The sequence below is a fragment of the Topomyia yanbarensis genome, chromosome 3 (genome assembly GCF_030247195.1).
Source record: "Topomyia yanbarensis strain Yona2022 chromosome 3, ASM3024719v1, whole genome shotgun sequence".
In the NCBI taxonomy this organism is placed as follows: domain Eukaryota; kingdom Metazoa; phylum Arthropoda; class Insecta; order Diptera; family Culicidae; genus Topomyia; species Topomyia yanbarensis.
This window is the reverse complement of record NC_080672.1, coordinates 111,531,810-111,547,240: the sequence shown is the minus strand read 5'-3', so window position 1 is coordinate 111,547,240 and position 15,431 is coordinate 111,531,810. Positions and strand designations below refer to the sequence as shown.

At 36.4% G+C, this 15,431-nt stretch overlaps 1 protein-coding gene across 1 annotated transcript; it reads left to right on the top strand.

Moving 5' to 3' along the window:
* Window positions 1–3,398: 3,398 nt before the first annotated feature.
* Window positions 3,399–14,526, top strand: LOC131690484 (kielin/chordin-like protein). Its single transcript, XM_058976285.1, has 5 exons — window positions 3,399–3,583; window positions 13,355–13,448; window positions 13,643–13,777; window positions 13,833–14,212; window positions 14,275–14,526. Exons 1-5 carry the CDS (start codon window positions 3,523–3,525, stop codon window positions 14,463–14,465), a joined length of 861 nt encoding a protein of 286 aa, XP_058832268.1. The 5' UTR covers window positions 3,399–3,522; the 3' UTR covers window positions 14,466–14,526.
* The last annotated feature ends 905 nt before the right edge of the window (window positions 14,527–15,431 follow it).

The following is a 15,431-nucleotide window of genomic DNA, read 5'->3' as shown; positions in this document are numbered from 1 at the left end:
TATAACGTAATTAACGTTACGTTGCCAACATTATTACGTAATTCACGGGATGTAAATAATGTAAATAATACTGTCGGTTGTCACGGTAAAGATGGACATGTCTATCTATACCAGGATACATGCTAGTGAACTCTGGTGATTCGTAGTTATGCTGCCTAAGCTCGACCCTCATTAGCAGAAGACAAAAATTAAGCCCGTACGATATTAAGCCTGTTCTAATGTTTTCCGATCTGTTTACTTCACATCCTTACTCTCACTTGAGTACTATGGCTCTAATTTTCATAATAAAAAAGGAAATAATACTCTTCGAAGAGGAATTGTGCTAAATTTGATTGAATCCTGCCTGCAGAATATGCGTTCCAAAAACGGAAGGGTGTTAAAAATTAGAGTAATATGTCGAGAAAGTGAGTTTTCCAATAAGGTTTGTTTTAAGAATATAATAGCTTCTATTTAGTAAAAACTTTGTAATAAAATACAGTTTTTTTCTATTATAGATATTAGTCCTAGACCGTAAACAAGTTTTTTTTTTCTATATTGAAAATTGGTACGATATTGGAACTTTTATTGAACTTCCAGACAACCAAAATATCCTGATACTAGGAATTGTAATATGGGATTCTCGGATCCAAAATATTCTAGAATAAATTTTTACCGAAATACATAGGCCGCGAATATAGTACTTGATTTTGATACAGTTGGATTCCGTTTTTGGCAACAATTTTTTTTTTTTTTTCAGTTACCAAAACCGGAACCGTGCCAAAAATGGAACCTTATTTTTGAAGTTTGGATTTTCGTTTTACGACTTCAAAAATGTTTCAGGTATTTTTAATCATGTGTGAAATGGAATGAGATTAAAAAAAATAAGAAAATTCAATTTTATTCATGTTTTTATAAAATTCAGTTGTCGCACACCTTCCATACAAAAGTCGGACAAAACCTCAGAAGGTGTCCGAATTTGATGAAAACTTCACATTGGGGTAATTTTACGTCGCTGAATTCATATTTGGTGTTAATTCTATATTTTTATTTTTTAATTCTGACACGTAGGGTGGTTTGAAAATTCAACATTTACGAATATAAATTCATTTAAAAAAATTGGTCTAGTGAATTTTTAGCAGAATACCCATTTTTTAAATTATTGATAATGCTAAGAGACATTTAAAAAATATATTGCTGGGTACGCAAACATTATTATGCGTCTCCTTCAGACATATCATGAAAATTCATACCTCGGGGCAGAAAGGGGCAAAAGAAGACATTTATTTTCGAAAAGTACACCAATTTTCAAAAGTCATGAACTACAAGCGATCTTTTCGAATTGTTTCGAAAAAAAATGTACAGCCACTTTGAATAAATAATTTTAATTTAATGCACGATTATTTGTTTAATTTAATGCATACTTATTTGTTCTTCAGAAAGAATGACTGAGAAGAAAGCCTTGTATTGACTAAATTGAAGGGTATAAGTCCACCGAATAATTATACTAATAAAATTAGTTCGACCCTAATCGGAATCTTTACTAAAATGATATATTCATTTGAATAATATAGGTTTGAACACAGTTTCTTTTCCAGAATTGATCATCTATTTCACCTTTGAAGGTCTGTAAAAAATCTATCTTTTTTCCTCAAGACTTAATATTTTGAGAAGACTTTATTCAACCTATTTACAAACAGAGAAAAATGTTAAATCATGAAAAATCCAAAATAAAATTTTGAGGTTTTGTACGGCTAGGCGACATTGTGCGTCGTCCAGTAGAATTCTCACAATCTGCGCACTTCTCGAGTACAATGCCCCTCATTACGGAGATGTAACATATCATTTAATTCGGATCGCTTTTCTTAGGTCGATTGGACGTCAAAATTTAAAAAGAATTTATTGCATTTTAGAGTTGATTTCGCAACTTGGGGTTATCTCTTTTTGTTCTGAAAATTAATGAACAATTTTTCAAGAGCCACCCTACCCCAAATCTTTAAAAAAAATCATAGCAAATTAATCATTACTGATTGCCTTGTTTATTCAGCAAACTTGCTTCAATTTATTTGTGTTATTATATTGTAGGGCATTGCGCAAGTAAACTTCACACATCTAAACAGTCGATGCTTTGAACTCCCTAACCACAAAGACCACCCTAATTCCATTCATTTGAAAAAATCACCAAAAAACAAATTTACCAAAGACATCAAAAGCTAAAACAAACTATTTGGGAGCTATCAGTTTTGTATTACGGGCTTTGGATATGTACTGAAAATTTAGTGCCAAGTTTTGTAGTGACGTCGTTCTATTGAAAATTTTCTCCAGAGCTAGTCTTATTATGCAGTGTAGCGCATTCCTCTGTACTTGACACTTAAAGTGCACAGACTCTGGGTCTTACTATAAAAATTGATTCCGTCAGACACTAGTTACACTGTTACCAGTTATATTATACATAAATAATACATTTCTATACTTATTGTAATCATTAAATACTACACGTATAGTGTAAAATATAGTTAACCCTTAAATGCATAACGCTGTTTAAAAAAAAACATTGCGAAAAACATCTCAAAATTATCACAGTAATGTATTGAAAATATGAGACAACTTTAACAAAATTTGAAAAAAAAAATAGAGGCCTTTCAGGGTTAATATGACTCCCATGTTCGGAAATAAAGTCAAATGTGATGTCAATTGATACGAAAAAAATATCTACTGCACATTTTTCAAAGACTTATTATGTACAGCAAGAATGTTGCCAAAAACGGTGTGCCAAAATGGGAGCATGCCAAAAACGAAACGTGCCAAAAACGGAATCTTACTGTACTATACTAGAGTTGGAAATTCTACATTGATTCTTCGTCTATGTAGGGAGTGTTTCAACTTTGATAAAATCGACTAGACTAGTTTGTTTATGAACATTTTATATTTTATAAACAATGTATTAAATTAGGGTATTTTCAAAAAGACGACTATTTTCACCAAACTGCCTAACGCTCTTTTTACAGTACAATTGCAGGGCTAGTGTCAAAATGCATTCGACACTAGAACATACAACTACTGGTTTATGAAACTAGCGCTTTACACTCCGAGCCTCCAGACCGGGGTCCTACGCTTAATATAGGGATCATAATTTCTAACACGTTTCTTCAGCTATCTATCCTAATGAGACTTACACCCAGGTAATGTCCGGTGGCACGCGACTCAGCCCATAAGCGCCAAAACTATAGCGGTGTCGCACGATTCACATCACTCGTGCGGTTGTGATAAAATTTGGCACTATGTAAACGATATAGGCCTACGATTCGAGCCCGAAGGTGACGTGATTCGTCGACAACCGGTTGCGTGCGGGACGTCATACCGGTCGTGCGCGAAAGTATAAAAGTTTGTGTTTATCACTTATTTTAACCAGTTTCAATACCGATTGCTTGCTAGCGTGTTATCGATCCGCGAGTTCTACTAGTTGGAGTGTAGGTGGTGTGATTTTTTCGATGCAAAAGCGAATCTGTTGTTGAGTTGTTACGGAAATACAGAACAGATATAATAATGGAAAAGGTCGCCGTCGGGGATGTGATGCTGCTGTGTTTGATCGTGGCTATTTGCGATGGTAACGAAAAGCATTGTTTACCTATATAGCTTTTATTCATTTAGAGTACCCACTCATTGACGGAAATAATTTGTACAGTTTAACATAAAGATGCATCCGTTGGGAAAAGTGCTGTTTAGTGGAATGGTTTGCGGATATGGCAACGTGCGAACTGATGCACAATGATCTTGAAAAGTTGATGGCATGTGGGTAAACTTATCGGTAGCCGCGCGATCACATTCAGGTTGTACATAATGACTCAGAGATCATCAATCAAGCGGTCGGTGCTTCCAGTGCACTGTTTGTTTTTATCTTTAAGTAAATATTCTTTTTTCCGTGGTTCAAGGCGACAGATGGCATATTGATGTGGCATGTTATCAGTTGTAAGTTCGAAGCAGTGTAATGAAAATAGCAAAATATACGCAGTTTCGTTTAGTTTTAGGAATCATTGCAATCAGAAGTTAGGAGAGCGTACGCGGTTGTGAATCAGATCATCCAGTATTGATTGTTAGTATACCGATGTAAAACAGCTCTCAACACATCTGTTTTGTAGAAAAAAGTATACTCATGTCGCATGAAACTGAAAAAGTGTGATTGATTTATTGTCAAAAAAAAAGGTCTCGCTTGTGAAACATCTAAAAATCTACCCTATAACAAGTTTACAAAAAATGCTTTTTAAGGGCATCCTCTACTCTCGAGACCCGGACTTTAGCTGTTTTTGGGAAATAAATGGCAATTAGCGACCTCGAAACTCATTGATCACATTGATGTTGAAACTGCATGGGTCCCGCTTAAGTACAATTGTGACTAATTGAGTAATCTGTAATCAGAAAATTGATATTTTTCATAATACGTTGGCAGCCAGATTTTTTTTTTATTTTTCAAATCAAAATTTTTGCAACAGTTTGTTATTTTTTAAATTTTGGGTAATTTTTTGACTTATTATAGACTATAAAAAAAATAAAATGAAATTTTGAAAATCGTAATCTAAACAACATAGCGGTATGTTCACCGGACAATAAAAAAAAGGAGATTGGGCCAATACTTTTAAGAAAAGTCTTGCTCGGCAGTAGTTTTAACAATCATTAAGTTTCAAGGTCGGCAATGTTTTTTAGTCTTCAAAATTAAAATTTCAAAGTCAAAGTATGTAGTAAAAAAATAAAAATTCAAAGCCTACCTTGCAATTTATTCCCCCCCAAAAAATAACTCCATTTCTTGCTTTCTTTAAACTTATTTTTATATTTGACAACAAAGTGGCATAGCACAGCAGCGGCACTAAATTAAATAAAGAATACACGCAGAGAAATAAGGCATATTCGAATCAAATATTTTGCGACTTTGATTCTAAGTCAAAGATTTTGTTGAAACAAAAATAAAATTTCTCTGTTTCAAATATCAAATATTGTTGGTACAAAAATATTGGCAATAGTGACAGAATAATCTGCATTTCGATTCTTAAATCCCTGCAAAAAGCAGGGAATATTCGTATCAAATATATTGAAACTTTGATTCAAATTCAAGTATTTAGTTGAACCAAAAACATTGGTTGGTTGTACAATAGCATTATTTAAAACAAAAATATTACTGTTAGATTTTGAAATATTGCTTGAAAGTGGATAGACTGTGTTTGGTTCGATCTTTGTTGTATCACAAAAATAAAAAATGGACGTATCGGAGGTCGAGAATAAAGAATTGGAGTTCAAGACGCTAGGTTTAGACTATTTGGCGATATAAGAATGTAAATACAATTTGATTAGTGCAATGCGGTCGTGAGTACTTTCATAGGTGAGAATTTTTTTTTTTAAATGGGGTAATACCTAAGAATATAATATTATTGTTATTATTCCAGAAATTTAATACACCGTCGAAATTTATCAAACAAAAGGAAGTAGAGGAGCTAAAACAGTATTTTTTAGCGGAATATTTGGAAAAGTTGTCGTTTACGAGTTGTAATTGGAATTTGGGATTGGGATTCGGTGCAAAATACAAGCATCTCAGGGTAGAGGCAAAAACTAAAATCAAGATATTAATATTAAATACACCTTTTTTGAAAACAAAATAAAATTTTATTGATTCAAATAGATTTTTTCATTGTTTTAAAAAGAAAAGCATATTTCAACAAACAAATAACATACTTTGTATCAAAAAGATATGATAGATTCAAATAAAATTATTATTAAATCTAAACAAAGTTCTATGAGGACTTGTTAGTAGAAACAACAACCATTTTTTGGAATCTAATAACAAATATTTTTGAATCTAAAAAATTTGCAATTAGGCCCTGATTCAAAAATATATATTTTTGATTTCTAAGCGAATCATTTTGGAATTTAATATACATTTTTCTGCGTGTAAAGATAGATATAAAAACGGGACTAGCTTTTTAGGGGATTTTCGAGCCCTTTCCCCCGTAGTAGCTTTTCCTCACAAAATCGAGCCTACCCCTTAGAAAAAACCTAGCATTAGTCACCCCAAGGGATTATATTTATAGAGTTGAGTCAAAAATCGAAATTCCTTTATTCTTATGAACTTTTTTCTTAAATTTTTATTATGATCCAAGAAAAGTTATAGCGTATTTCGTTTTGCTCCCTTACGGGATCCTGACCTATACTTGAAAATTACGGGGTCGTGACTTATACTTGAAACTTCAAACACGAAAGCGTCTTTGCAGTGAAAAGGATCACCGAAAAACTTTATTTAGATGGTTCGCAACTTATTTGCCGTGTACTTGAACGTTTCCAGTTTTTCGTCTAAATTTGTATATCAATGAAATGATTTTTGATAAGTTTTTACATTTCTTACAAAAGAAATGCGTTTTCATATTAGTTATGCGTTTCGACTTTGTCTCATCAGAATCCGACACTAACTTAGTGATACGATTAAGGTAGCGCTGGTTTGACGCTAGCTCCAAAAACGGAGACATTAATTGTGTTCCTGAGCAAATCTCTAGTCAAGTGTCTCACAAGAAAAGGAGTTCATTTTTAAGTTGATGAGAACTAGTGAAACATGAATGCGAATCTGGCATAATTGGTGTATGTATAGGTCGTCAATCGGCAATTATTTTACCATGTATTGTATATTGCAGAGTAAAAAATAAACCACTGGATCAATTAGCATTGGTCTGTTATATGAAAGTATGTCTTTGGCTTTCTACATTGACGTTTTCGGCAAACATGTTCTTGGCAGATCAATGCATGAACTTTCAAGTGCTTTATGCAGGATCAGAGATAATACGAAGCTTATCATTTCATATTTTTATACTTTGAAATATCTATGCTAAAGTCTCCCGAATCAACTATCGGAAATAAAATACGTGTTATGAAAACCTGCTTTTCTATAATAGTTGTATCTGGCGAAATGTATACTGTAACCTGAAATGTTTTAACACCTTTAGCACTTATAACGAGTTTGATAAAGGAAATGCATCAATGTAGACAGTAGAAGATATATTTCGTATTTCTCATATCATAATTGATCCAGTGGTTTAATTTAAAATCTGTAATATACAACACACGATAAAATAATAACAGGTTGACGACCTACACCAATCATGACATTCTGACAGAAGTCGCAGTATACAACGAACATTAAAACTTTATCACCGATCAACACCAATGCGACCATCAAAGGTTCTTTTCCGAACCACCAAAATTGTCGTAGAGAATGGAATGGAAACGAAAACGACCGAGAGAGCGATAGTGGTACGTATTCACGCGACTATACAACGGTCGGTCGATTTTCTCATCATTCGTTTGACCGTCATTGTGCTACCAGCCAGCATCGGTAGTAGCAGAGCGGAATTTATCGTGTCATGGCGTGTGCCAAACAGACAGTCCGCAAGTCCACCGGAATGGAAAGCTCCTCGGAAGCAGTTAGCGACGAAGGCCGTCCGCGAAAGTGCTCTCGCTACCAAACAGGAACTTTCGCCCTGTGAGAAATTCGCCGCTGTCAGAAGTCAACGAAGCCACTAATCCGCAAGGAAGTTGTAGGTCAATTCAAATATGATACGTCAACGAAGGAGAGTGAAGGAATGTCAAATAAAAACTCTTCATACGAATGCAATGGCAGATCTGAGTTGTTTTTTTCCGGCATTGTTTCACCTGCTGACAAAGAAAAATTTAATTCTTTTTGGTCTTGTTTGTCAGCAGAATGGTATGGATGTTAGACAACACACCATCTTGTGCAATGGTCACACCGGAGAGCAATTTGTTCAGCTTTTCGTCATTTCGAATGCACAGCTGCAGCTGACGGCGCATAATCCTAGTCTTTTTGTTTCCATGGGCTGTCATGTTCTTGTCAGCTCCAATATTTCGGCGGTGAGATATTCCGCCACCAGCTAGACGGATGCTCCAGCATCGAAACGTTCGGCATGCTCGACCTTTCTAAGCAGACAGTGGATTCGGTCGACAAGAAAACTGAAGACCGGCACGAAAAGACCGGGACTTTGGTTTTGTCTTCACCTTTACTACTTTATTTACCGCACCCAGACGTAGCTATTATATGGGTGTAGTAGCCAGCACGAATGTAATACACGCACTAGCATGCGACTCCAGGTTTTGTACTCGGTTCAGTTTACGTTCGAAGACAAATGGGTTTGCCCTCGAACGAAATTAGTTTATTTCCATTGTCAAAGAAGTGGAGCTTCGAACGGAAACTGTTCAAGACTTGCGGCTCGGTGCATGTAATTAGTGGGAACCAGCCCCATGATAACTGTTTGTTGCCTGAAGCTACCACCAAATGCCAGTAGCGCTAGCTACGTTCCAAATATTTAAGGTCTGTTCACATGAACTGTAACAGAGTTGAAAGTGGGATTCAGAATAAATAAATATTAACAATATATGAGAAAGCACGCTTTTTCATGCATTGCTTCTTCTCTATGAAATTCGTACGTTTTTATCGCCTGCATACCGGTTAAGCACATCAAAATGAAGTTTGTTTGCATTCGACAAGTTTCAGGTCGTGTTAACACTATTGGCTCGTAGCAATGTGAATGTTATTTAAAGCGCGTTCGCTGTCATTTTTGGCAACTATCCGAGCCGGGAAGCCAGCTTATGTTGGCTTCACTCATTTTTCAAAGAAACGTCAAAACATTCACCCTCTTGGTGGGAACCAATCACGGTCAAATATTAAAATCCTACTTTGAGGGGAAGTGGGGTAAAATGGGCATTGAAAATTGGTCAAAAGAAATAGGCCGAAATTTAAAAATTACTCTAACTTTACTTTAACTTGATGAAATCTAATTCTATTTTGTTTTTTTTTAAAAGGCTTTGGGAGGGGTTGAAAAGGAAACATTTTTCATTTGTAATCGATACATTGAAAAGCATTCATATTTCATACCTTGAAAAAATGACAACTTTGAAAATGTTACACTCAGAAAAAAAATCTTGGTAAAAATAAGGGTTCCGCTCTTAGAAAAAAAGAAACTACCAACGCCCACTATCAGGTTGAAAGTAAAACTTTTAAATTAACCTAGAACAATAATCAAAATAAAAGTTTTTCTTTTAAGATAATCAAAATAAAAGTTTTATTTTCAAACTAATACCATGTTCACACTACGAGTTAAAACGTGTTTCAACGCTATCTTGATGATATTTTTCTTGTTGTTAATTATTATAACGTGTTTTAACTCTGTAGTGTGAACGTAGTATAAGAGTATGCGTTGGTTGTTTTCTGCTAAGCATAAGCATAAGCATAAGCATAAGAGATCGCCCGTAGTTGCTACTCCGTTATTGACCAGAACCAAATTAGGTTGCAAAATGTTGATTGGAACAACATGCTTGGGAATAACATGATGAGCCACATTGTACAATCTATTCCGATCCCTGCATGCTGATCAATACCGACGCCGGCTACGTCCGAATGCAGATCTTCTGGGAAAGGAAGGAATGTTAGTCCGATACATGTTGCTACTAGAGACCGAGGAATCCTCTGCATCTCCACATGTATCACGGGAAGGGGAGAGTTGTTAGTAAGTGTGCCAATAGCGTTATCATGTAATAATTGCTCTGGGTAGCCGGCTGCCGAGAATTTGGGAAATTTACCATTTGTTGTATTAATACGATTAGCAAAATAAGCAACTTGAACTCCGGATAGCCGGCTATAAGGAGCACTGCTTATATTTTTTAATAATATTCAATCACGCGACGAATTTATTCGTGGTTTCTATCGTGTCGGTGCTGATTTTACCCGGCGATCGTTTGAATAAAATGAGGAATCTTATACCGAAGGTTCATCAGACTCTTCCATAGGTGTCGCGGAGTTGGTAGTTTGGAAGGAAATAGGGTCTAGGATTCGCTCCAAGCAAGCGATGCGACCTGTAAAGCATAGTTTATTAGGGATCATCCATAAATGACGTAGCATTTTTTGAGCAATTTTTACCAGCCCCCTCCCCTGTCGTAGCATTTCGTCACAAACCTCTAAATACCCCCTGGTAATTACGTAGCTTGACGGTAACTCTCCCCCCCTGTCCCCGTGATTTTTTTAAATAAAAACCGATGTTAGTTATTCCCCTTTGAAAAAGCTACATAGCCTGACATGACCCCCTACCCTCCCGTCGTCACACATCATCACAAAATGCAAAACTCTCCCCTCTCCCATATAATGCTACGTCATTTATAGATGATCCCTTAGTTTGTAGTTCAGTTAGTTTTCGAAAACACGATCGCTCGAAAAAGATCTTGTTAAGTTTTTTGTTCTTCTAAAATCTGGGTAGCCGGCTACCGAGAGTATCCTATGTTTTCTAAACAAAAGCAATTTCAACTCCACACAGCCGATCGTGGGAGTATTGCCCAGAAAAACTAATCTTATCTGCTTAATGGGCCGGATCACTATTTATTGCGACATTATTTAGACTAACTTCGCTATTCCTTCTCTACGATATATTTTTGGGTTGCAAACTATCGAGTGATAACACGTTATACAAAGAGTTATGATAGCTCTAGATGTTATAAATCAGCGAAAGCGTTTCCTATTTCTAATATCGGATTGTTTGTGAAATACATGTATACGAACGATTATATCGAACATTGAAGGGAAATACAAAGGATCGTTAACCTGATGGACGGGTTTGTTACCAAAAACGGAACTTGAAATTAGATTCATTAAAACAGACGCGGCGAATTTTCAGTACGTATTGATCCGCGTTCATCGATACTAGTCAAATTAAAGTCTTATTGGAGCTGATTATTCACTTACCAATAGCTTTTTCAATATAATAAACTTTCCCCAAAAGTTGAACAAAATCTATTTTCACACATCGTCGAACCTCCTGTGTATTGAAAATGACCAAAACTATTGATTGTCAACTACCAATAACTTTCCCTTCAATATAAAACACTCCCGAAAAGTTGACAAAAAATTCGATTTTGACACATCGTCGGACCCCCCCCCCCTTTGCTTAGAAAATGTCCAAACAATTGATTTTCAACTGCCAACAACATGTCCTTCAATAGTTATTTATTTCTAAACAATTGAAATTTAACCGCATCAACTTCAACTCCAATAAACGGGAAAGTAACGCAAAATGTATCGCGATAACCACCGATGAATTATCGACGATGACGATGAATCCGACGATACATTATCGTTAACGGAGTTTCCGATGACGTTGACGGGTGGTTAACATTATCGACGATGACGATTAATTATCGATTAACAACCCTGAACCTTAAGGTTCGCCCAGGTTAAGTCTTCGGTACGGAGCAATACCTCGACCTAGGAACTTCTAGCATGTTGTTAGTCGCCTCTTACGACATGGGAGCAGTTCCCAGAGGTTCTATTCTTGGCTGAAATAGTGCAAAAAGATTTCAGCCCGCCGGACACCACACGGCTTTATGCGTTGGTTGTTTTCTGCTAAGAGTGAAAAACTCTTATTTTTACCAATATTTTTTTTCTGTGTGTATTGCATTTTGCAATTTTATGGCGATTTCACTTGAACCTGAAACTGAGTCAGGTTCTAACCCCAACTGCTGTCAGTTCATACATTTTGACAGCACTTGGGGTTAGGAACTGACTCAGTTTCGCCTCAAACGAAAACCACATTAGAGTACACTTAGGACTATAAGCTTATGAATTGTGGGGTGCTTGAAATTCGCGACATATCACATTTTTTCAGATTCTTTCATAATATATTTTAATCGGGGTTTCTTTTCAAGCAATTTTTCATTTAAAATACTGTCATTTTCAGATTCCTCAGTAAATTCTTCTTTATTTTGATGTATTATATTCATATATGTTGTGGAAAAATCTGAGATTTAACACGACTTCCTTTTAAAAACACATCAGAGCACCTGGTCCAGATAAACTTTAACTCAAGCTATATGTTTTCACAAAGCTTGTTCATTTTTTCTTTTAGGTGTTTCTGAAGCTCTTGCTATGTGAAAAAAAGTTTAGGAGACTATAAACAAAACACAATGTGAAAAAATACTTTTTGATCAAATATCGCTCTTAACTAAACATAATTAGTTTTTATCAAGTTAAACCTTTCTCAGTATACTACGTTTCAGGACAAACTTATTTTTCAATGCTCTATTCGGCGTAATGGATTTCTTGAAGAATTCTTCTAATTATAAAAAAACGTTCATCCCTCATCGTAAATATTTTACGGTTTAATTTTGTCGGAGCCTCTGCGAATCTTTGCGCCATAACGAACCTTTTAACGATATGTTAGATAACTAACCGCAGCCTGTTTTTGCGGTTTCAGATATTCTACGAATAGATTTGCTTGCTACTTTCTAAGCGAAACTAAAAAACAACAAGCCATAAATTACGTAATAGTTGATTTTTAAAAGGAATGAATCAATTTTACAACAAGAAATCATCCTTCATACATAGAGTGCGGAAACTTGCACGCTTTAAATAGTTGGTCGCTAATTACTGCGACACTTAAGATTGATTGGTAAATCGGGTATAGCTATCGAAATGAAACCAACGTTTTTCAGTAGTTCATTATATGCATGTATATATTTATTTCAGTTAACACATATCTGTTAAACTTGAGGATGAATTTGAGTAAAATACTATAAACATTTACGATTGACATCCTCCGTCAGAGCCTGTATAGTCGTTTTTGGTACGTTTTCTCAGTTTTTTCTCACTTCCTCAATAATTCCTTTTTGTCCGTCGACACACGTCTTCCGAAGTGTGCGCTTCATCGTGGCCCAATAGGTTGCGATCGGACAGTTTGATTGGTTCAGGTGTTTTGGCAAAAAAATTCACCGAATTAGCCGCATACCACTTTTGTACGGTATTGGAATTGGAATAGTGTCATGACGCCAAATGAGGCCAACTTAGCGGCTTTTTGTCCACGCTATCTCTAAAATGGCACTCAGTTGTGTAAATCTCTCTGTTCGTGGTGGCTTTGGTAATTAATTGCTCACTACGTATGCCACATGTGCTTATCGCCTGCCAAATCAGGTACTTCGAAGCAAATTTCATAGCATATTCGTCTTTACAATTGAAATATTCTTGTCCCGGTCACTGCTTGAAATCTGCTTTGATATAAGTCTTATCATCAATTAAGCGCCGTGTAGAATATCCGAACGCGCACTTTGGCGATATAGTGGTGGTGCTTGTTCTGATTTTGGAAGATCTACAACTTGTACGTTTTAAGTCCGGATCATTTTTAGGACCACTGGAAAATACTTTGCCAAACATCAAATTTTTGGCCATGTCCCGTATCGAAATGTTCGGATTCCGCTTGAAATGAGCAATTTGCGTCCTGTCGATGAACACATTTTTATATAATGCACACATTTTTGTACAGTAATCACTAATGCTGTTTTATTACACCAGTTATAGCCGAAGATGTGTGCCCGCCAGGACTCAAACACTACCTTGAGCTTGGTTGTAAACCGATTCAAGATGAAGGACAGCGCTGCCCAAATAGGTGAGTGCATTGATCTTCCAAAACTTCCCAGACGTAGATATTTGCTTGTAGGTACAGCAACTGTATGAATCTGTTTCGGTTTGCATGCAACATGGATATTCGTATTTGGTCATGCGTAGGAAACGTGACATATTTATTTATTTTTGAAGCTCGTACCCAAATTGCTATGCTCACGTGCGATGTTTTTTTTATAGATTTGAATGCCCGGCGCTAACGGATCGTGACGGCCAAAAGTGCTATTTCAATGGAAACATTTACGAGCCTGGGAAATCTCTGACTACGGAAGATCAAGAATTAGTTTCCTGTTCTCCTGGCTGTCGATGTGATAAGTATGTGATTTATTCGAAGCAACTTAAATAATCTGACAGAAATTCCTGCGGACAGCTATTCTTCTCCTGCATCGTTTACCTGTGCCTATATCGATTGTCCGGAGTTCTTCAGTCATGATGAAAATTGTGTTAATCAATACACTCCTCGAGGATGTTGTGCATCTGGAAAAGTTTGCGGAGACGCCATTAAAAAATTAAGCGAGTGCTACATGGATGGTGAAAAATATCTGGAGGGCCAAAAAATATACCCCAAGGACGATGGTTGCTACTTCTGTCATTGCCAGAAAAATTTTGACAACAGTACAATCGTGGGAAATCCAAACTGCTATGAAATCAACTGTGGTATCGAGCTTCGCAACATTGATCGAGTAATGGAGGGTTGTATCCCGGTGTACTTTGGGACTGATCGGTGTTGTCCAATCTCATGGAGATGTCGTAAGTTGGAGTGTGCCATTTAATAGATGTGAGCTATTGCATAATCATTGTTTTTGTTTTAGCTGATGACAAGGATACAATTATCGTAGAAGGACGATTGGACTCAATTGGCGAAGCTGACTCGAAGATGCAGTGTAACTTTGGCAATCTGACGATGAATGTTGGCGATTCGCTTTCTTCCGATGATAAGTGTGTGTCGTGCAAATGCACCGTACCTCCCATGCCGCATTGCATACAGGCTAGAGATTGTTGAATGAATGTTGAATTTAATATATTTAATAGGTTAGTAAACAGTACAAGTTGTTCGCCATAAACAGTTTTTTTTATTGTAGTAGCTTAATTTAGTTAATTCATATAGAAGTTTTGGGTTCTATAATAGCGTCTGTCGCATTGTCTCTAAATTTCCATTTTTTTTTAAATTTAACATACATTAAAGATGCTTACTGTGCGAGATGTTGTGAGCAATTGAATGACAGGTTGGGACTCCGCAGTCCGATTCGATATACTACTTTGAAATACTAATTCTTGTGAATAGTTTATCAGTCTTATGTGAAAAAATACGAAGTGCGTGTTTGTAGACCCGTAAGCAGAAAATTCTCAAGAGGTATAAAATCTCAAGTTTTGAAGATGTTTTCGAGGTCTGGAGAGCCAAGTCTTGTATACTAGTCGACTCATTTCATCAAATTGGGACAATGCTTGTTATCGAGAAGGAATCATCAGTAGGCAATCTGCTCAGATCTGCTGCATATACTGTCACCTGCTGGGACGCAAACTGAGCCGATGGTGCCAAATGTAATGGTTTACAGCTCCATATAACTAGCTTCGCAAGGTTTCTCATCTTTCTTGGCGCTACTCGTTCCTATTTATCTGCTTCCTGGTGCTGAGAGTTTCTCGGTGGCGGAATTTCTCCTGATACCGTTTTCGGTTTCGTGTCCATTTTCGTACCCATTTTGGTGAGCTATTCAGATGTCAGCCATTGCGACGGAGAAAAATTTACTCACAACTGTTGCTAATATCGAAACGTGAACCGATCCGGAGAGCCGACCAGCTCAACTTACAACCCTTTCCAGCCACCCTCTTATGGTGCTCAACGACTTGTTTCAAGAGTAACCAATCTCAAATAAAATGTATGTGTCAAAACGGCTCGTAGTATTAAATTTTTCCGGTTCAGGAAGTTAAGAAATTTTTAAAAGTGAATCAAAAGGGGTTTGAACACCCA